Raw genomic sequence first — 22,778 nt, 5'->3', positions numbered from 1 at the left:
GGGGACGTGGGCCAGGCCTTGCTGAGAGGAGACCTCTAAGTTGAAGTCTGAATACTGGGACAAGCCAGCGAAGACAAGTGGCTGAAAGAGAGTCCCAGGCAGAGGCAAGAGCAAGTGCAAAGGTCCTGGGGCAGGGATGAGCTTGAGAAACAAAAAGGATGCCAGTGTAGCCAAGTGAGCAAGGAGGATGGAAGAGATGAGGTCAAAGAAACACCGGAGGGGGATTGGTGGGGAGGACTGCTCTGGAAGAGTCTTAAGCCACAGTAAGGAATTTGAGTTTTCTTCCCAGTGCGATGGGAAGCTGCTGGGTGGTTTTAACCGTGAAGAGATAAGATCTGTGTTTGCCTCAAGGAAGCTCTAGCTGTTTCCTTCCCATTTTGGCAGAAAGATGGGATAGAAGAGCCATGTAAATCTCCTTTCATTCTTAGCCTTTGGGGACAGAGCGGGAGGTGGGTCTGCTGGGTTGTGATAAGGTCTCTGGGGGGTGGTTGGAGATGGGGATCAGTGGCTCCCCAACAAGATCCTCAAACGCCTGGTAGACCCTGGACTGGTTTCCTAGTGCCATCCTAACAAACTGTGACAAACCAGGCAGCTTCAAACAGCAGAAACTGACCATCTCACAGCTGTGGAGACAGACGTCTGAAATCAAGGTGTTGGCTTCCTCCGAAAGCTCTGGCGGTGAATCCTGCTCTGCTCTTCCAGCTCCTTGGGTCCCATAGACACAGCCTTCCGACCTCTGCTTCCATCTTCCCACGGCCTTCCCCTCTGTGTGTGTGTCTTCCTCCTTCTGTCTCTTGAAATGATGCTTGTCATTGGATTTAGGGCCCACCCAGGTAATCCAGAACCATCTCACCTCAGGATCCTTAAGTATATCTGCCAAGACCCCTTGTCCCAATTAGGTCACATTCACAGGTGCCAGGGCTTGGAATGGAGACCTGTCTTGGGGGGATGGGCCATCATTCAAGGCACTATAGACCCAAAGAATTGCAAGGAAGAGAGGAAACACTGAGGCTGGCCTTACAAGAGGAGAAGGATTTCCACGGAATAGTTCCATGAAACCCACTAAGTGTCTGGGTACCAGCCATGGTATACAATTATGCATTCTGTCTTTCACACATTTATTGCATACATAGTGTGTGGCATACACCGTGCAGGCCCTGAGGGTTCAGCACTAAGCAAGGCACACAGCCCTTCCCCACCCCCACCCCCCCCCAGCGCTGGGTGGAGCAGAGTGTGTAGGTGCAGGTGCACAGTAGGGTTTCCAAACAAATTCTTTTCCTTCCTTGCCCTGCTCTGCTTACAGCTTCATTGAGAAACAAGAATAGGCATGAATGAAATCACCGTGCCTCGCGGTATATAATTAAGTCCTGACAGCATATGCCTGGAAGGAGCTCAAGGGAGTCAGAAGCCAGGGTTGATCCCAGAAGGCAGCTGGAAGAGGTGTGGCTGGACGGATGGTTAGATCTGGGGGAGGTGGGATGTGAGCTCCACGCTGGAAGGACCATGTAGATAAACAGGGATGAGGGTGAGCCCGGCTCATGTCTGATGCAGAGCATTACAGCTGAGAAGGATTCAGAGAGAAGGTGGGCCTGGGGTTGGTCAGATCAGATTTCAACAGGAGGGAACAATTCTTGGGAAGGCTCCAGATGAAACAAAGAATAATCTTCTCTCTGTGTACATAGTGGTTGCTTTCCAAAAAGAAATCCGTGTATATTAATATCCTGGAAAAAAAGCAAAACAGAGTTCCTTGTTAGGCTTAAATAACTTTTAAACAGGATTTTACCTACCCACCTCCCATGAATGCCGAGTGAAACTGGGAACCCGGGCTACCTCTTCATTGCCACAGGAGCGCCCCACAGGGCACTGCTGGTTGCTGCCCACAAATGCCAGTGGTACCCCCCAGTCTGACCCGGAGATGTAGGGAACGCACTCCCCTCCCCAGGGAGGTGGGTGCCACCCCGTCGAGGACCACTCACTCAGCACCTGTCTCCTAATTCTTTTGTGCCCGAGGGGCGGCACTATTTGTAAATGCGCTGGCGCTCCTTCTCACGTCTGCTCTGGTTGCAGGTTCCATGCAAGTGATGAACAAGACGCGGCGCATCATGGAGCAGGGCGGCGCGCACTTCATCAACGCCTTCGTCACCACGCCCATGTGCTGCCCCTCGCGCTCCTCCATCCTCACCGGGAAGTACGTCCACAACCACAACACCTACACCAACAACGAGAATTGCTCCTCGCCCTCTTGGCAGGCCCAGCACGAGAGCCGCACCTTTGCCGTGTATCTCAACAGCACCGGCTACCGGACAGGTGAGGGAGCCAGGCTGTCGTGGGTGGGCGCATGCGCGGGCTGGGAACCTCGGAAGTGGAAGTGGAGGTGGGAGGTACCCCATGTGCTGCGTCGGACCACTGTCTCTCCCCGTGGGGTCCCTGTACTTTGGGGAGGCCAGGAGGATGGTGGAGGGGGTGGTCCTTGCGGTGCTCTTCCGTTTTAAAAGTTGTGCATTGACTTCTAGATGCCTTAGAAAAATACAAGGTTATTTGCCTATAAAAGTGATAGAAAGTAATCTTTTCAAAGGACTTTGCGTTTTTAAAAAAGTGAATGCATTTAAAATATGAAATATAGTATAGAGAGGCCATGAATACCCGGGAAGGAGGGTGAGCGCTCTGTGAATTGTGTTAATTCGACTTCATTGACTTGAGGCCATCCACGTGGAAGACTCTTTGAGAATATTGGGGTGGGGATGGGACTTGAACTTGGCGCAGAGGATGGAAAGGAGCCTATGTGGGGGCTCTGTGGCCATTTTACAGAAGCTGATGGAGTGTTTGTCCACACCTGACTGTTTACCAGTGGGCTCCGTCTCTCTTGCCGTGTGTGCCCAGTGCCTCCTATTTCTTTATCCTGCAAGAGGTGCTTCAGTGGGTTCTTAAGACTCACCTGCCAGGCTGGTTGCCTGAGGCATCGACACAATTACAGTCACTTTATCTCCAGCACCATTGCAAAATCCTCCAAACTCAATTTAATTTGCTTTCATCTAGAAAAATAAATAAAGACTCCCCACCTTGGGTGAGGAGCCAGGGCAGTTGTGAAATCAGATATCGTGGCGTAGATGTTGCAACCCCAGCAAGTTGTATTCAAGTGACAGTGGTCTTGTTTGGGAGTGACATGAAAGAGGGACGGATGCCTCCCTCTGCAGGGTTGGGGGCGCTGAAGCCATCCTGAGCAGCTGCCCTTCAGGTACATGGTGTGTCTGGTGTGGGCACGTCGGGGCGGGGAGCAAGCTGGTGTGTCGTCTTGCAGACTCATTCCACTGCCAGAATAACCCAGTGAGCAGGTCCTGCTGAGCGAACTGGGAAGACTCAGTCCTAAACACATAATCCTGTTCATTCCCAGACCTCTGCAGAAAGCTACAGGTGTCAGAGTTTACCACCTGCCACCGCCCACCTGGTTGCAGAGACCAGGATGTAGATGGAGGAAGAAGGATGAGGGTGCCCACAACAGACCAGAGGGCACCTATTGCCCTCTTGCCCTCCATACAAGGATGTAGGGCCACTCATTTCCTTTGGCTTTTTTTTATTGCCTTTGTTTTTGGTGTCAAGTCCAAAAAAATCACTACCAGGACCCATATCAAATGATTTCAAGCCTTACCTTCAAGTCTTTAATCCATTTTGAGTTCATTTTTGTCTGTGGTATAAGATAATGGTTCAGTTTGATTCTTTCATATGTGACTGTCCAGTTTTCCCAGCTCCATTAAAAAGACTGTCCTTTCCCCGTCATATGTTCTTGGTTCCTTCTCATAAATTAATCGACCATATATGTGTGCATGTTTATTTCTGGGCTCTCTATTCTGTTTCGTTGATCTCTGTCAGTGTTCATGCCAAGACTATACTGTTTTGATGACTGTTGGTTTGTAATATAGTTTGAAATCAGGGCGTGTGGCGCTTCCAGCTTTATTCTTCCTTCTCAGGATTTCTTTGGCTATTTGAAGTCTTTTGTGTTTCCATACAAATTTTAGGATTAGGATTTTTTTTTCTATTTCCATGAAAAATGCCATTGGAAATTTGAAAGGGATTGCATTGAATTATAGATTGCTTTGGGTAGTAAGACATTTTAACAATGTTAATAATTCCAATTTATGAGCATGGAATACATTTTGATTTATTTGTATTTTCTTCAATTTCTTTCATTAATTTGTGTCTTATAGTTTTCAGGGTACAAGTTTTTTGCCACCTTGGTTACATCTATTCTATTTTTTTTTTTTTTTTTTTTGCCATACCTGCAGCATGTGGAAGTTCCTGAGTCAGGGATCAAACCACACCAGGGCAGTGACAATGACAGATACTTAACCCTCTGTGCCACAAGGGGATTCCATATTACATTCTTTTTGATGCAATTGTAATGGGATTGTTTTCTTAATTTATGTTCCTAGTAGTTTGTTATTAATGTATAGAAATACAACATGTATTTGTGTATTAATTTTGTATCTTGCAACTTTACTGAATTTATTCATTAGCTCTAACAGTTTTTTGGTGGATTCTTTACTGTTTTCTATGTTATCTGCAAACAGTTACAGTTTTACTTCTTCCTTTATGATTTGTATGCCTTTTCTTCTTTTTTTTTTTTTTTCTTGCCTAATTGCTCTGGCTAGGACTTTCAATATCATGTTGAATAAAAGTGATGAGAATGGGCACCCTTGTCTTTTTCCTGATCTTAGAGGAAAAGTTTTCAGCTTTTTATTGTTGAATATGAGGTTATCTGTGGGCTTGTTGTATATGGTCTTTGTTTTGTCAAGCTGTGGTCCTTCTATGCTCACTTTTTTGAGAGTTTTCCTCCTAAATAGGTGTTGAATTTTGTCAAATGCTTTGTCTGCATCTATTGAGATGACTTTTATCTTTTTTTTTTTTTTTTTTTTTTTTTTGCTTTTTAGGGCGACACCTGCAGCATATGGAAGTTCCCAGGTGAGGGGTCAAATCAGAGCTGCAGCTGCCAGCCTGTGCCACAGCACCATGGGATCTGAGCTGCATCTGCTACCTGCACCACAGCTCACAGCAATGCCGGATCCTTAACCCACTGAGCAAGGTCAGGGATCAAACCCCAGTCCTTATGGATACTAGTCGGGTTTGTTACCACTGAGTCACAATGGAAATGCCTATCTTTCTTTTTTTAATGCAGTGTATATATTGATTAATCAGGGAGATGGTGCACCATCCTTGCATTCCTGGAATCAGTCCCACCTGATCATGGTATATGATCGTTTTACTGTATTGTTTAATTCAGTTTGCTAATATTTTGTTGAGGATTTTTGCAGTAAATGTTCATCGGAGATATTGGGCTATACTTTTATTTTCTCATGGTATCCTTGGCAGGTTTTGGTATCAGGGTAATGCTGGCCTCATAAGATGAGTATGATGGTATGCCTTCCTCTTCTATTTTTTGGAAGAGTTTGAGAAGGATCAGTGTTAATTCTTCTTTGAATGTTTGGTAGAATTCACTTATAAAGCTATCTTGTCCTGGTCTTTTGTCACTTAGGAGGCTTTGATTATTGATTCAATATTCTTACTAGTAATGGGTCTGTTCAGATTTTCTATTTCTTCATGAGTCATTTTTGGTAGGGTGTATGTTTCTAAGAATGTATCCATTTCTCTATAATTTGTTGGCATATAATTGCTCATAGTAGTCTCTTACAGTCCTTTACATTTCTGTGTGATATAAGCTGTAACATCTCTCATTTACAATTTTGTTTATCTGATTCTTCTCTCTTTCTTGGTGAATTTAGCTAAAGGTTTATCAATTGTGTTTATCTCTTCAAAGAACCAGTTTGTAATTTCATTGTCTTTTTAGTCTCTTTATTTCATTTATTTATGCTCTGATCTCTAATTTCTTTCCTTCTACTAACTTTGGGCTTTGTTCTTTTTCTAGTTCCTTGAAGTGTAAAGTTAGGTTGTTTATTTGAGATTTTTCTTGTTTCTTAATGTAGGCATTTATTGCTATGGAATTCCCTCTTAGAACTTTTTGCTATATCCCATATGTTTTACTGTCTTAGATTTCTATTTTCATTTGTCTGAAGTTATTTTTTAAAATTTCTCTTTTGGTTTCTTTGACCAATTTGTTGTTCAGCAGCATGTGGTTTAGTCTCCACATATTTGTGAACTTTCCAGTTTTCTTCTTCTAAGTGATTTCTAGTTTCATACCATTGTGGTTGGAAAAGATGCTCAATATGATTTCAATTTTCTTGGATTTATTAAGGCTTGTTTTGTGGCCTAACATATGATCTATCCTGGAGAATGTTCCATGTGCACTTGAAAAGAATGTGTATTCTGTTGCTTTCAGATAGAATGTTCAGTATATGTGTGCCAAGTCCATCTGGTTTACAGGTCACTTAAGGCCTGTGTTTCCTTATTGATTTTCTGTCTGAATGATCTGTCCATTCTTGAAAGTGGGGTAATGAAATCCCCTACTGTTATTGTATTGCTCTCTCTTTCAGATCTATTAATATTTGCTGTATAGGAGTTCCCATCATGGCGCAGTGGTTAACGAATCTGACTAGGAACCATGAGGTTGCGGGTTCGATCCCTGCCTTTGCTCAGTGGGTTAAGGATCTGGCGTTGCCATGAGCTGTGGTGTAGGTCGCAGACGCAGCTCGGATCCTGCGTTGCTGTGGCTCTGGTGTAGACTGGCAGCTATAGCTCCAATTTGACCCCTAGCCTGGGAACCTCCATATGCTGCAGGAGCAGCCCAAGAAATGGCAAAAAAAAAAGACCAAAAAAAAAAATTGCTGTATATGTTTAGGTGCTCTTAAATTGATCAAAGACTCGACTGCTTTCTATTTCTCTTATTTCCAACTGATAAGAAACAAGTCACATATGCATACATGATTGCAAAGCAGCCTGAGGAATATAGTCTTTATTCTGCATGTCCATTTGCCCAGCTGAAAATTCTATTATTATGGGAGAAGAAGAAATTGGATACTGAGGGAAGATTAAAGTCACAGTCACAGTAATGCCTGTTAGTCTTTTGTGTATGAGATATCCTTTTGACTACAAGAGGTCAGCCAGAACTGTAGAAGACTGGAACTAGAAAAACATTCCTCAAGTGGACCAGCTGTAAACCAACAGCTCATGTAAATAGTGCTTTAATGTACTTAGTTATGTATTTTACCCTGAAAAAGTGAAACTACAGAATTTCTTTTTTTTTTTTTTTTTTTTTTGTCTTTTTGCCTTTTCTAGGGCCTCTCCTGCAGCATATGGAGGTTCCCAGGCTAGGGGTCTAATCACAGCTGTAGCCACCCGCCTATGCCAGAGCCACAGCAACGCGGGATCCGAGCCGCATCTGCGACCTACACTACAGCTCACGGCAATGCCGAATCCTTAACCCACTGAGGAAGGCCAGGGATGGAACCCGTACCCTCATGGTTTCTAGTTGGATTCGTTAACCACTGCACCACGACAGGAACTCCAAACTACACAATTTCTAAGATAACCTTATTCTGCATGATACTCTAACAGTATTTAACACAGGTTAGGTTATAATTGTGACTAATGGGTTGATCCTTCAATTAAATGAACTGATGAAATGTCAAAGGTGTGGGGTGGGTAATTTGTTCAAAAAATTTAAATGATAGCCCAACATGATCTCCTTTATTTCACCTTCAGTTTTCCCAGGAAAATCATAAAGGATCATTTTTGCACACGTATTTGAGGATTTGGTCAGTTTTCTTCAAGGACCTCTCTTCATACTTTGACATCTGAATCTTCCCTGTGAAATGCTTATTCCCTCATCATCATTTTCAGGGGTCTCTTCTTCAGTTATCTCATAGACCACGTTATTGCTTGTCAGTGGATTTGCACGTGCTTCAAACTGTCCTCCAGCATCACTTTAATTAATTTCAGAAAACCTTGCGTCTTTCACAAGACTTGCAATTTCACTTTGCCATCATCTTGCTTTGTGCTTCCCTGTGTTTGCAGGAGAGACTGACAGAGGATGAAGTGAGAGGCGCTAGGTTTAGGCAGGATAAATATCAATTTGTTCACGGCTATTTCTGTGTGTTGGCTTCCTCTCACTTTGGGGACTCAAATCACAACTATAAATACCCTTGAAAGGATAAATTGTATCCTCAGTTTTTACAATACATACTTTGTCATCTTTTAGCACACAGTCAGCTACCCTGACTGTACAGTGGTCACTTATTTGCTCACCAAAGTTATATAGTTCTTGGAAGGAGATGCCTCCAGCTCTTTGCAAAGCAGTTGAAAGCGAGGACTCTCTCAGTGGATTTGATCTGGACTCCACCACTTCCTAGCTGAATGAATCTGATCAAGTTATTTCACTTCTATGTCTTGGTCACCTAAGAATAGTAACGTAACTTAGCTCACAGGGTTTTGTGAGCATTAAATAGGTTAGAGCAGTGATACACAGCGAGCACTTCAGAAACATTATCAGTGATAAACACAGCATCGCACAAACACAGCATCGCACAAGCAAGCCCACACCAGTGTTCAGATGAATGTCATGCATGCAATGTCAGGTGATGAAAATAAGTTATACCCATGGATCAAAAGGCGGCCACATGTGCTCAAGCTCTCTGATAGTCACTGAAATGCAGATTAAGCCCACAGTGCACTCTCACCTCTCACCCACCACTGCCGCAAATATTCAGGGGTCCTCTCACACCAAATGGTAGCGAGGATGTGAGAAAACAGAAGGACCAGTGGTGGGAATGTTTGTTGGCACCTCCACTTTGAAAAGCAATTTAGTGATTTCTGGGACAGCTGAAAACATGCCTCTCCTTCCATTCAGCAGTTCTTCTTGGAAGTAGTGTGTGAGTTCTGCTTGACACAAGAGAGGGTACTTCCTTGGTGATGCTCGTGGCTGGTAGATGGCCTTCAGAGTCAAGGGACAGAAACCCAACTCCTAAATGGCTTAGACAGAATGTGGAAATTTTCGCTCCCTAAACCAAAAAGATACGGGCGAGCTTTAGACAGAGGCAGAGTCTGTGGTTCGACAGTGTCACAATTTCATCCTAAGGCTTGAGATCTCAAGACGATGGCTGGCACCGACAGCGGCCCCATGCCTCTTCCTTTATATGATGCCATAGCATTCAGCAAGGTCTTTTCCCAGAATGCCCACGTGGTGAGAGCCTTCCTGATTGGACCAGCTCAAGTCACGTGCCAACCCCTGAACCAATCACCACAGAGACCAGATAGTCCATGCCAGTTAGCTTAGCCTGCGTCACCTGTTCCTAGAGCAGCAGATGGAGTTGGTGTCCTCCCGACACCAGGTCCCCAAATAGAAGTCAAGAGCTTCTGGGAAGAATAAGAGGAAGCGCACACTGCAGTGGCATTGACAGGCATCCACTACCTCGCCTTGGGCAAAATGACAACAACCACCAAAGGAAGAAAAAAAAAAACCCACCTCTTCCGGGCCTCCCTGATGAATTAGGCAGGAGGGCCCATTTTCCTCTCATTAGGGTAACACTTTTTCAGTCCACGTTGCCATCTGAGTCTGTAGTTCTGAAGCTGTTTCTCCGCCCAGCTCCTGCCATCTGGTACAGACCCTTGTAGGGATGTGAGCGCTGGTGGTGGGCCTCCTGCCCCTCCCTCGTCGTGTTCTAGAATGCACCATAGGAGGGGGGGCTCACCCCTTCATTGCAAACCCTGGCTTTGCCAGGGCTCCCAGTTGGAGCTGTTTTAAAATCTGGCCCTGAGCACCCCAAGTATTTTCACTCTTCTCCTCATACCACGCTGGGAAGGGGGGGTCAGCTGAGGACCTTGGCTGTCAGCCTTGCGCAGCCACCCTCACTTGGGGGAGGAAAGGGGGCTGTGTCCTGACGCCTGCTGTGGCAGGACACCTGGGGCGTTGGTGGAGGCTGGGGCATCCCTCTGACGCAGGAGGCTGGAAAGGCATCTGCTGGGTATCTGGGCGGCCTTGACAAAGCCTCGCTGCTGGCGTGGGAAGGGGGGTGTGTGTGTGTCTGTGTGTGACTTATTTTGTTTCTCAAAAAATCATTTCAGGCCCACAAAGATGTGAGGGCTGGTGTTTTTCTAGGAAATAATCTTTACCATTCGGTTTTGATCTGCTTTTAGCCTCCTGCCCTGAGACCCACACACCAGCCTCCAGCTGCCACCTCGATGTCTTCCCTTGGATGTCACCCCAGCATTTCAAACCCGCTGTGTCCAAAATGATCTCCCCCCCCACCCCGGGCGCCTCTTCAGGCTTCTCCTTGACGGTTCCCATGTTCCAGTCGCTCGGCCAAAACCTTAGTGTTATTCTTGGTCTTTTTTCCTTCCTTTCACACCCGACCTTCAGACCATCAGCAGACCCATCAACTCTCCCTTCCAAATACTCCACCACCTGCTCAGGTGCCACCACTGTTGTCCAAGCCTCTGTCCTCCCTCACCTGCCACCCCACCCCTGCCCTCAGCCCTGGGGGGTTCTCACCGCAGCAGCCAAGGGATCCTGTCCAACGTCAGGTCCTGTTTCTCCTCCGCCCGCAGCCCTCCGGGGGTCCCCCCCTCTCGGGGTAGAAGCCCTCCCCCACTCACCTCAGGGTTCCTCTGTCCTCACCTCTTGGCCACCTCGCCTCCTGCCCCCTCCCCCGTCACTGCTGCTTCCCGTTCCTCAAACCACCTCGTCCCTCCTGGCCCATCCCCACCTCAGGGCCTCGACTCTTTCCTTTTGTGGAGACTTCGTCCCTTCGTATCTGCATGGCCGTCGCTTGATTTGCTCGGACCTTGGCTCACATACCGCCTCCTCAGGGAAGCCTTCCTTGCCCGTCCCATCCAGAAGAGGCTCGCCTGCCCCCGTCTCCCCTCACCCTGCTGTGGTGAAGCCAGAGCCCTTGTTGCCACCTAACATGAATTCGAATGTTGGCTTGTCCACCTGTCCCTGTCCCCTTCCAGGACCCCTGCCCTGGTTCCTGCTTTGCCCACCGCCCTGGCCCTTTCACCGCGGGTGATACATTTGGCCCTTCACCTTCTTGGTTGTCTCCCTTCTAAAATGTCAGCTCCGGCGTTCCCTGGTGGTCTATAGGGGTTAAGGATTCAGCATTGCACTGCTGTGGCATGGGTTCGATCTCTGGCCTGGGAACTTGCACATGCTGTAGGCATAACTGAGAATGAATGGAATGGAATGGAATGGAATGGAATGGAATGGAAAGGAAAGGAAAAGAAAACAGAACAGGATAATAGTGTCGCTGCGTGGAAGCAGGGATGTGTGGCCTGCCCTCTCCCGCATGCCCGGCCTGCCTCCTAGCAGGTGCGCACTGAATGGCTGCCAGGTGAGTGGCTGAATCTGTATTCTGCCCGGAACCGGCGGCCTCTGCCCACCCCATCCCTGCCCTCCCCCGTCTTTTTCCATCCTCCTTCCTCTGCTCCGGCTCTCTCCTCCCCACCCCTCCTGCCCTCTCCGCCTCTCCTCCTCGCTCTCCTCAACCCTCTGCCTGCACAGAGGAGAAAGGGCTCAGCTTCTTCCTGGGGCAGCATCTCCGCCCCCCGTGCAGCTGTCCCGCCTTCACAATGGCAGCCTTCTCTCTGCTTGGCCTTCCTCCTGGCTTTTGCTCCGAGCTCTCTTCCTCTCCCCCGAGGGCACACACACAGCTCCCTTCTTCCCTCCGTCCAGCTGCCCCCTCTCCCCCCTCTTCCCCCCCTCAGGCCTGGGGTGGGACAGGAGCGCCTCAGCACCTGCCCCAGGAAGGGGGCCCACCTCAAGGAGCAGGGGCCTTATCCTCTCCTAGCCACAGAAGCCCTGCCTTCCTCACCATGCAAGTCGGGCATCAGCAGGGGTGTAGCGGCCCCTCCCAGGGCCCAGGGCATCCTTAAGTGGTACATATTTTTCCTTCCATCTATACCGTCAAGATGCATTCTATTAACTCCAGTGTAATCGTCACTCCCTTTCTCTAAGACCTTCACGCTTCAAAAACAAGTAAAACATGAGTGCAGGAGCCCAACGAATTAGGCTCTGCTTCTCACTCCTGTGTGACCTTAAGCTGAGACCCACCCTCTCTGGGCCTCATGCCCCCGAGCTGCAGGATCTCTGTGGAGGTGACCTGATGCCCTTGCTGTGCTTTCGCCCTCTGGATCCTGTGACCGATGCCCACCCACTTGGGAGAAGAGCCTCCCTAGGGCCACAGGAGGAAAGAGGAAGCAGGTGTCACGCCCCTCCTGGACTCTTCAAAAACCAGGTGTGAGGTGGATGGGACGGATGTCTACACTTCTGAGCATTCCCTCTCCCGGCCTGTGAGCCAGTGTGTTTTCTGCGGCTACTGTAACACAAGCGCCACAAACTAAGTGGCTTAAAATAACGGAAGTATGGTATTCTCTCACAGTTCTGGAAGCCAGAAGCCCAAGATCAAGTGTCAGCAGGGCCTCGCTCCTTCTCAACATTCCCAGGAAGAATCCTTCCTGGCCTCTTTGAGCTTCCAGGGACGCGGGCCATCCCTGGCGTGCCTTGGCTTGTAGCTACATCCCTCCCATCTCTGCCTTCCTGTTCACGTGGCCACCTCCCTCTGTGTCCCTCTGTTCACGTGGCCTTCTCTCGTCTGCGTGTCTGCATCCAAATTTCCCTCTTCTAAAGGACACTAGTCCCCAGGTGGTCACCCACTCTAATCCAGGATGACCTCAGCTTAACTCGATTACTTTGCCAAGGACCCTTTTTCCAAGTAAAATCACCTTCACAAGTACTCAGGGTTAGAACGTGAACATCATATTTGGGGGGGGACACAATCCAGCCCACGCCAGCTGGGTGCTTTCCCGCACACCCCCCATTTAGTTAGTTAGTTAGTTTTGTCTTTTTGCCATTTCTTGGGCCGCTCTCGCGGCATATGGAGGTTCCCAGGCTAGGAGTCCAATCGGAGCTGTAGCCACCAGCCTACACCAGAGCCCCAGCAGCGCGGGGATCGGAGCCACATCTGCAACCTACACCACAGCTCATAGCAATGCCAGATCCCTAACCCACTGAGCAAGGCCAGGGATGGAACCTGCAACCTCATGGTTCCTAGTCAGATTCGTTAACCACTGAGCCACAACAGGAACTGCAACACCCCCCTATTTAATTCCCAGTGATGCATATCAACCTCCATGAAAGCTGCAGTCTTGATGTCCAGCCGGAGCAAACCCTGCCAGCAAGCATCTTAGACACCAGCCGCCTTCTGTCACCAGCCGGGCATGGTCCTACGTGTGGGAAGGTGTGGCCGCCCAGCCGTGGGCTCCATGCTTTGGTGTTGCTCCCAGAGGCTCTGACTTTGGTGGCCACTCACATGACCTCGGGAGTCAAAACGGAAGTGAGAGGCAGGACGACTGTCATGGGTGAATAGATACCCTTGTCCACCGAGAGCCTCAGGAGGCTGCCAGGGAGTTTTCAGGGCAAGTGTGAACTCTGGCAGACCTTCCCAGGGCTGGCTGGGCCTCCCCTGAACATTCTGGAAGGGTTTAGACTAGAGCCCAGTCCGGGAGCCACTAGCCACTGGGAGCTATTTAACTTTCAATTAATTAAAAATGTCAGGAGTTCCCATCGTGGCTCAGCAGAAACAAATCTGACTAGTATCCATGAGGACACAGGTTCGATCCCTGGCCTCGCTCAGTGGGTTAAGGATCTGATGTTGCCAGTAGCTATGGTGTAGGTCACAGACTCGACTCTGATCCAGTGTGGCTGTGGCAGTGCCATAAGCTGATGGCTGCAGCTCCAGTTGGACCCCTAGACTGGGAACCTCCATAGGCCTCAGGTGCAGCCCTAAAAAGACCAAAAAAAAAAAAAAAAAGTCGGATTTCAAATTCCTTTTCTGTCACGCCAGCCACCTTTCAAGTGCCCCCACTGGGCACAAGTAGGTGCCGGATGGGAGGGTGCAGATAGAGAGCATTTATCCTCACAAAGGGTTCTGTTTGTTCGGACAGGCTTGGAATAGTATGATTCAAGCAGAATCTTTTTGACGGGGGCACAAATCTTTGGGAATATGATAATTACAACAATAATAGTTTAAAAAAAAAATTGGAGTTCCTGCTGTGCTGCAAGGGGATTGTGTCATCTTGGGAGCGCTGGGACACAGGTTCGATCCCCGGCCCAGCACAGTGGTTAAGGATCCAGTGTTGCCACAGCTGCTGCACAAGTCACAACTGCAGCTCGGATCTGATCCCTGGCCCAGGAACTTCATATGCCATGGGGTAGCCAAAAAAAAGAAAAGAAAATTCCAGTTGTTAGGGAGCTTTTACCACACCCAGGCCTTGTGGTGGGCACTTTACCTAATGCACCTGCTTAATCCCCACCCAAGCCTGGAGGTAGGTGTTCCCCTCCTCTTCCTGTAATGTCCCCCTCGGCCCAAGCACGTGACCCGTTCCCAACCCTGCCTCTCCAGGCTTTCCCAGGCCATCCTGTGGCTGCTCATGCATCAGGGTCAGGACAGGGGCAGCTACACAGGAGCTCATCCCAGGGCCCGTGGGTCCCACCTGTGTGCAGACAGGTTCTTGTCCTCTGAACCTCAGACACATCCTATCCCTTGGCCAGCAGGTCACGTCCAGCACACACGTCGAGCCCTTTCAGAATCCATCTGTGCTGTCACGTGGGAGACCAGAGTAGAAGGGGAGAGCCTCACGGCAAAGGAGGGCAGCTGGGCACCCCCACAACGGCACCCTCCCAAGGCCAAGGAGGGATCCCCTCCCTCTCTGCCTAGAAAAGCCAAACTCTAAGGCATAAGGGGTCGGGCAGAGAAGAAGGCAGTGCCGCACAGCCCAGCTAGATGCCCAGCTAGACAGCAAATGGCTCCATAGTTCCCAGATCTTGTGATTTGTCAGAAGTGTGATATCCAGATTTTTATTGAAATGACCCAGATTTCTAATTGGATTATTTGCTCTTTTTAAAAAAAAGTAAATAAAAACACCAGTCAGGCCCAAACCCAACACACTTGTGGGATGGATTCGGCCCGCAGGCCCCCATGTTTGCAAACTTTTTCTAACCTGGTGGGTCTCAAGGGAGCACAGCGCCCCCTAGGGCTTAAAATCTATGAAAGCATTTCCGGTGGTTATAAAAGTCGAAGGACGTTCCTGGCCTCTCCTGGGGGCAGGGACAGGGGTTTTTGATGCCCTGCTCTGCATGCGAGAGCCCCCCACAGCCCCCACAGCCGTTCCACGTGGCTTCTGAGTCTTCTACCAGGTCATTATATGAGCGGATTACTTTATGCTTATTGTTACCTGAGTCTTGTCTCTAAGTCCATTTTGTATATGACACTGAAGGGTGTTTGCAGAGTTTTAACTCTGAATCTTCCAGGAGTAAAGGGCGGTGTGTTATACTTGAAGGCAGGACTTTTCCCAGCGTTATCCCTCATTGCTAAAAATCTCCTCCCTAGTGACACTGCCACCCAAGGCATTCGATTTACCGTCCCGCCTGCCTGCGTTGGTAGCTGTCACCCTCCCTGTGGACTCTAGATGCAGGCATCTCACTCCTCCATCCTGACCCCTGATGGATGTGCTCGAAAGTTCTTGCTGGAAATTAGCTTTATGATAAATCGGCTTCCTTTTTATTTTTCCCCGTATGTGGCGATTGGAGCATTATATTGATTTTTTGGAAACAGTGTACATAGGTGGCTTTGGTTACCTTTGCATTTCCCTGCAGGAAAGTAAGGGAGCATTTTAAAATATTTGTCATAGATATGGGACATCAGTCTAACGCGCTGAGAACAGCTCTTTGAAGGATCAGCTTAGTGTCAGATTCCTCTGAGGTGATGATTAAATATGCATTGATGGATGGTCTTCCCAGGCCTTGATCTAAAGGTCTCTTGTGGGTTTCCCTCCCTCCTTCATCCCATCCTGCTAAGATGAAAACCATCCTTTAAAAGGACCAAAAAGATGTTCAGATACAGCTCATCCTGACTCAGCAGGCGATCAGACCTGCCGCTAGCCCTGGGGGAGCGCCCCACGCCCTACTAATCAAATTTTGGGAAATGGATGGGCCCGGGTCCTCTTTTGCTACAGCTCCTAGGGAGTGGGTAGCTGAGGCCAGCATTTAATTAGAGGCCAAGGAGCCTGCCCTCCATGCCTCCAACATGACAGCTTTACCAGGCCCGCAGGTCCTCTGCAGCCCAGCCTTCCTGGATAGCAAAATAAGCAGGCAGAGCATGGGGCGGGGGGACGTGCAAGCAGCAGCCCTCGGCCTTCCCTCTGGCTGTTTGCTTGCCCCTCTTCCCCAGCCATTAGCTGTCCTTCCTCCCCGACAACAGCCAGAGGAGGCTTTGAAAAATGGACATCTAATCATGTCACGCCTGCTGCCAGCCCTTCACTGGCTGCCCGTTGCTCTCAGAATAATCTCAAACTCAACACTCCTTGCCAGGGCTGCCAAGGCCTTGTGTGACCTCGGCCTCCTCGCATCTCTGGCCACGTCTCCCACTTGTCCCTCTTCCTTTGTAACAACACTCAGGACACCTGGCCTCTGCTGTTCCTCAGAGATTCCCAGGGCACACCTGCCCCAGGGCCTTTGCACTTTCGGTTGCCACTAAGTGTATTCCATGTCTAACATCCCTGCTGCTTGGCTGACCTCCGGTGTCAAAGAGTCCCCACCCCTATTCCCCGCACTCTGTACCTCCACATTTTGCTTATGTCACCCCCTTGAAATTATCTCCGATGTGGTGTTGTTGTTTTCATGGGAAAATAGAAATATTCACTTTCCTGATTCATAGTTGTGTTTTGTACAATAATGCAAAAGATGGGTTATACATCACTGTGGCATACGTAATCCAAGAATAATTTATGGGCTCAAATGTGCCTTAAGAATTCTTGCCAAACATTCATCAACACTGCGCTGATTTCAGTGAAGTGTTTCTCAGGCTTTCATGGAGATCCGAGTAAAATGGAAAAAGCAAACTATCCCCTGTAGACTCCCCGTCATATTGTTCTACCTTCCTGCCAAAAGCACTATGCAAATGGGTGTCATGTCTTTATAGGAAGCCGTGATAGAACTTTTTGGTGCTTGACGAAATAGTGCAGGTATAAGACGTTTTATATTTGTTTGGGGCGGGGGGGACATTGCTCTTTTTTGTTTTGTTTTCTCAGCTCAGGGTAGGATTTTGGTTGATTTTGTTGTCATTGTTTGAGGGTTTTTTTAAATAAAGCAGAATAAATCTTTATTACCCAAGATCCTTGAAAGCTAGATCAACCTAAAAAGGTGCCTCTGGGAGTGCCTTCATGGCAAAAGAGACCCAGTAAACTAAAATGATGCTGGCCTCAAACTCACAGCTGTCTGTGACCTATGTCTCAGGTGTTTTGAACTTATTTCTCACCTGTTGTGTTCACTGCTATAGCCCCAGATCCAAGAACAGTTCCTGGCAGGTGTGTTAGGCACCCGATGAAAATTTCCATGAATGGCTGTCTCTTAGGCCTTAGGCTTGTAGTGAGCAGCAAATGAAGACACGGTGGAATTTGGATGACTGTCTCACTTTCCCAGCCTTAAGAGTATAATTGAAGGTCGTGCAGGCAAATTTGGCTGAGTCTCTAGTGCTCTAGTGTTGTTGTCAGAACCCTGTCTTTCTTAGTCTTGGATTTTTCTTTCATTTGGGTTGGCTTTATACTTAGGAAAGTTCACCTTTGTGCTGTTAAAATGGCCCCCACACATCCCATCTTACCAGAGTAGTGACCCCGGATGAAAAAGAGAGTTTCTTTCTGATGCTCCAGCAGAAGTCTCAGGGGAGACTTTGATTGGCTCAGCTAGGGTTATATGGCCCTCCCTCACCCAATCACAGAGGCCGAGGGAGATGGGTTATTCTGATTGGCCAGGCCCAGATCACATGCCTAGACATAGCCTCACCTGCACAGGTAAGACAGAGAGGGGACAGTCATTGCTGGGCAGAAAAATAAAAGATGTCATATCCAGCTTCTGCCTCAAGGGGCAAATGGAAAGGGCATTTCTCCCAGCCCCCAACTCTCTCTATTCCCAGCAAAAGATGCCACCTTTGCGCATCATCACGCCCCTGCCTTCCTCAGTCATTTTCCCACAATTCTCCGTTCAGCAGGATCCCATCTCTGACATCCAGAACTTTTACAACATTGATTTATCACTTCATGCAGTAATTTGCGTTTGGTGTCCTTTCAGAAGCAGAAGAAAGAGATTCATGTAACCTTGCAAGCAGCCCAAAGTTAAAAGGATCCAGTTACAGACGATCAGAAATGCCCCAGCCCTGAGAGCCTTGGGGCTCTGGGTTTATTTAATGTATTTCTTCCCGACCCTGCTTCCTCAGCCAATTTGTCTGCCAAAAAAACAAAAGACTTCAGTCCTGTGGCATTTTGCATCTAATATTTATAGCATTCTAGAGTTTGCAGAAACGCTTCCTTCTCATTTATCCCTTGTTTCTCAGGAGGCCCCAGCTCCACCCCCAGAAATTTGGTGGAATTGTTTTCTGCCCAGACCAGGACTCCAAAGCCAAGTGATAGATGCCACGGTCTCACAGCTCAAGGCCCTTCCACTGGCAGCAGGAGTGGGATTGAAACTCGGCCTGGGCCACAAAGTCTTCTGTTTGTGCCCCTTGGGACAAATTTGGGTCCAGCAAAGTGGCAGCCAACACTTCAACCCCAAATATGTTCTGCTTGAGTTACAAAGTGTTTTCTAGAACCTGAAGACTTCACCCCAAAATCCAGATTCCAGGCTTTTCTTTATAAATTAAAAAATGGGAGGAGTTCTCATCATGGCTCAGGGGTTAACGAATCAGACTAGGAATCATGAGGTTGCGGGTTCAATCCCTGGCCTTGCTCAGGGGGTTAATGATCTGGTGTTGCTGTGAGCTGTGGTGTGGGTCGCAAACGCAGCTCGGATCCCGCATTGCTGTGGTTGTGGTGTAGGCTGGCGGCTACAGCTCCGATTGGACCCCTAGCCTGGGAACTCCATATGCCTTGGGGTGGCAAAAAAAAAAAAAATAAGAAAAATAAAAATGAATGAAAATAAAAATGAGGAGGAGGAGGATGATCTTGCCAATCCCGGCAACGTTCCTGAACGGCAGAGCTCAGCAGACTGCAGCCCACAGGGATCTGTTGGCTGTTTTTAAAAATAAAATTGTATTGGCACACAGCCATGGCCATTTATTTATGTATTGCTGGTGGCTCCTTTCACGCTACAGTGGCAGAGTTGATGTTTGCAATGGGGACCATATGAGTGCCAAGCCAAGAATGTTTACAGTCTGACCCTTTGCAGAAAAGGTTTGCTGACCCACCCTAGATGGCAGTACCAGCTGTATGTGTGTCACGGCTGCCCCCAGTACTTTTAGAATAGAGGTACAGCTGAGGCCGGCAGTCCCCAAATAACAGTGGTTTAGGGATAATAGGTGCTTATTTCACTCTCATTTGACAGTTTGGGCATCACAGCCCAGGGGTGATAGGGCATGCAGTGTTGGCACCCAAGCTGCTGTCACATTGCTCCAGCATCCTGGGGGACAGCCCTTGTCTGGAATGGCTCGCCGTGTCCACATCCAGCCAGCAGGAAGTAGAGGATACAGGGAGGCACACCCACTTCCGGTAGGGCCATTACCGGGCCTCCCACATCTTCCCCAGAAGTTGGTCCTAGCCACGTCCATCTGTGAAGAAGGCTGAGCCTGTAACCTCCCTTCTGGCACCTTGTGCCCAGCTGGTAGTTATGTTTCTGTGGAGAAGGAGCCAAGGGACCCTGGACGACCCAGCAGATTCGGTGGCACTTCATCGGCAGGACCCCCATCTCCGTGCACCACACACCTCTCCTCTTTTTCGGTCCATTGCATTCGTTCACAGGAGCACCTGGATCTTGTGTGCATTTATGTGCCCTGTTGTAAATCGTATACGTTCTCTCCCAGGGGAGAGGAAGAAAGGGAGCCGGTGAACTCCAAGGGCAGAGGAAAAGGCGCAGCGTCGTGTTGTACAAAGGCGTCCTCTTGTTACACAAACTAGTGGGGAGCGATTGGGCTGAATATGCTCCCAGGTCTCGCCCTCAAAGCACAGGGTCTGGGCACAGGATGAGATGCACTTTGGAGGCTGTAACATATGGTGGGATGCTGGCCCGTATTCACACTCGTCCTGGGGAAGGAAAGGCATTGCCCGGGGCAGCATGGTGTTGACTGGGTAGCCCTGGGCTCCTGGAAACACTTCCTTCTTCTGGCTTCTCGCTTCATTCTCCTCTTCCCACTTGCATCCTTCCAAGCCTCCTCGGCTGGTTTCTCATCATCTTGATCCCTTATTGTAGAGCCAGATCCAGGCCCTCTTCTCTGGCTAGCCTCATTCCTTACCTGGGGGTTTTACCCTTTTCCGTGCTGTGGGGCCCCCCTGGTATCTGGTGAAAGCTATGGATCCTTTTCAGAGTAATATTTTCAGATTAAATGCAGAAAAGACACAGCATTACAGAGAAAGCCAGTTATATCAAAATGCATTCACCAAAATACTTTCTAAGCTGTGATAGGCATGCTTCCCTGTGCTCTAAATAACATGATGTGGTGGTTATTCCGGTCATAATTGATAGGTGTGATAGGTTCGTGATTTGGAAGTACTGCTGGTTTAAATGATATTTCGGGATGTCTGCGTTAACTGTAATTTGCTAGGAGACTACCTGTGGCTTAGGTTGGTGACAAAAGGCACAGGGACTGCTGTTACTGTGACCTGTTCCTTCATTCATAATTGAAAGCAAGGCTAGTCAGAGGATCATGAAAACAAAGATGTAGTTTTCCCATCCTGGTTCGGGGACCTCGGGTTAAGAACCCCTTCCATAGATGAAGTCCTTCAGTCCTGTGGCATTAACTCATCTGCATGCTGACAACTCCCGAATGTCTGCCTCCCAGCCCCGACCTTTCCCCTGAACCTGGACGTGTCTCCAGCTGCCACCCCAGCTCTACCTCGGGGTCTCTCCAGCACCTCCAGGTTAATGTGTCTGACCTCCAGCGATGCGTCACCCCTGCCGCAGAGCCTGCCCCTCCCACAGTTCCCCCTGCCTCAGCGATGGCGGATCTGTCCTTGATGCTCAAGCTGAAAACCTTGAAATATCCTTGGCTCCTTCTCTCCTACACCACATCTAATCTGTCTGCAAATCCTGTTCGTTCCGCTTTCAGAAATAGCCTGAAACCAGCCACCCCCTCTGAGCCCCCCTGGTTAGAAACATCCCACTCTCTCTGCTGCAGTCCTGGGACAGCCTCCAAGAGTCCCGCGTCCCCACGTCAGACTGTTCTCAACCCAGAATCCGTGCAGGTGTGATTGGGGGTTGTTTGTTTCTTGATATATCATTTCATCCAGTGGTATCCTTGCTTCCTAGAACCACGCCTGCGACATAAGCAGTGTTTTGCTTTTTTTTTTTTTTTTTTTTTGCCTTTTTGTCTTTTCTAGGGCCACACCCACAGCATAAGGAGGTTCCCAGGCTAGGGGTCGAATCAGAGCTACAGCTGCTGGCCTACACCACAGCCACAGCAACACAGGATCCAAGCCGCGTCTGCGACCTACACCACAGCTCACGGCAACGCCGGATCCTTCACCCACTGAGCGAGGCCAGGGATCGAACCTGTAACCTCATGGTTCCTAGTCGGATTCGTTAACCACTGAGTCACCACGGGAACTCCTAATCAGTGCTTTTCTAATGCTAGTTAAATGACTGTATAACATCTTGATAAATAATATTATTGTAATAAAAAAAAAAAACAGGAATCAGGAGTTCCCATCGTGGCGCAGTGGTTAACGAATCCGACTAGGAACCATGAGGTTGCGGGTTCGGTCCCTGCCCTTGCTCAGTGGGTTAACGATCCGGCGTTGCCGTGAGCTGTGGTGTAGGTTGCAGACGTGGCTCGGATCCCGCATTGCTGTGGCTCTGGCATAGGCCAGTGGCTACAGCTCCGATTGGACCCCTAGCCTGGGAACCTCCATACGCCACGGGAGTGGCCCAAAGAAATAGCAAAAAAAAAGACAAAACCCCAAACAAACAGGAATCAACATTTGGGAGGCAGTTTCCCTGCATTTTCTCCCTGAACCCCATCATTCCCAGCAGCTTAGCCAGGTAAGCATGTCCCTAGCTCCATTTTACAGTTGGGGAAACTGAGGCTGGTAGGTGGAAGTAGCTGGATTTAAACCCAGGCTATCAGTTCCAGAGCCCACACTCAACCTCCATGCCCCACTGCCTGCCAAGGTAAAAACGCTCCCTCAGGCCGCACACTTCACCGATCTTGATGATGTCTGTGGTTCCTTCCTGTGCTCCTGAGCGGATGCTTCGAGAAAGATGAGGAGCCCAGGCTCTAGGAGGAGCCCTGGAAGGATGGCGCACAGGACGCCTCTCAGCGTGGCATCTCTCTCTCTCCTCTGCCTGGACTTCTGGCAGCAAGCACTTTGGAGGGTGGTCTGAGGCCGTCAAGGAGCAGGAGCTCTTGGAGAACAAGGTCCCTTGCCCTTCCTGCCTTGGACCGTGGAGCCATCCACTGGCTGAGTCCTTCTTCCTTCAAGGCTTTCCCCGCCTCTCCCCATTTCCCATCCGATGGAAATGCTCCAGTCTTCAGCCACGGGGCTGGATGCCCTGCCGGGGTGGGGGACAGGTAGTAGCCAGAAGCCAGATGGGAGACGGGCCACCTGGGTTTGTATCAGTCTCAGCTCTGCCACTGCCAGCTGGAGGATGTTGGACCAGTGGGGACTTCACCTCTCCGTGCCCCAGTTTGTCCAACTGTCAAATGGGGAAAGAAATAGTATCTGCCTCGTTGGGTCGTTGGGAAAGATTGTCACCTTCTAACCCAGTGAGTCTCAAAGTGTGCCTAGGAACCGGGACCCAAAAGCCATTTTCAGGATAATACCAAGACATCATTTGCCTTTTAACCTCTTTTTTCTTT

The 22,778-nt window shown here is 48.9% G+C and overlaps 1 protein-coding gene across 3 annotated transcripts in view; it reads left to right on the top strand.

Moving 5' to 3' along the window:
• Nucleotides 1-22,778, top strand: part of SULF2 (sulfatase 2) — a 141,398-nt gene that overhangs the window by 49,043 nt on the left and 69,577 nt on the right. For all 3 annotated transcript variants that reach the window (XM_021077818.1, XM_021077816.1, XM_021077817.1), the window contains exon 3: nucleotides 2,068-2,307. In XM_021077818.1, the coding sequence (XP_020933477.1) occupies nucleotides 2,068-2,307 (240 nt within the window). The remainder of the gene's footprint in view (nucleotides 1-2,067; nucleotides 2,308-22,778) is intronic.

The sequence above is a fragment of the Sus scrofa genome, chromosome 17, assembly GCF_000003025.6.
Source record: "Sus scrofa isolate TJ Tabasco breed Duroc chromosome 17, Sscrofa11.1, whole genome shotgun sequence".
Classification (NCBI taxonomy): Eukaryota; Metazoa; Chordata; class Mammalia; order Artiodactyla; family Suidae; genus Sus; species Sus scrofa.
Note: the sequence above shows the minus strand (reverse complement) of the source record. Positions and strands in the feature narration are given on the sequence as shown.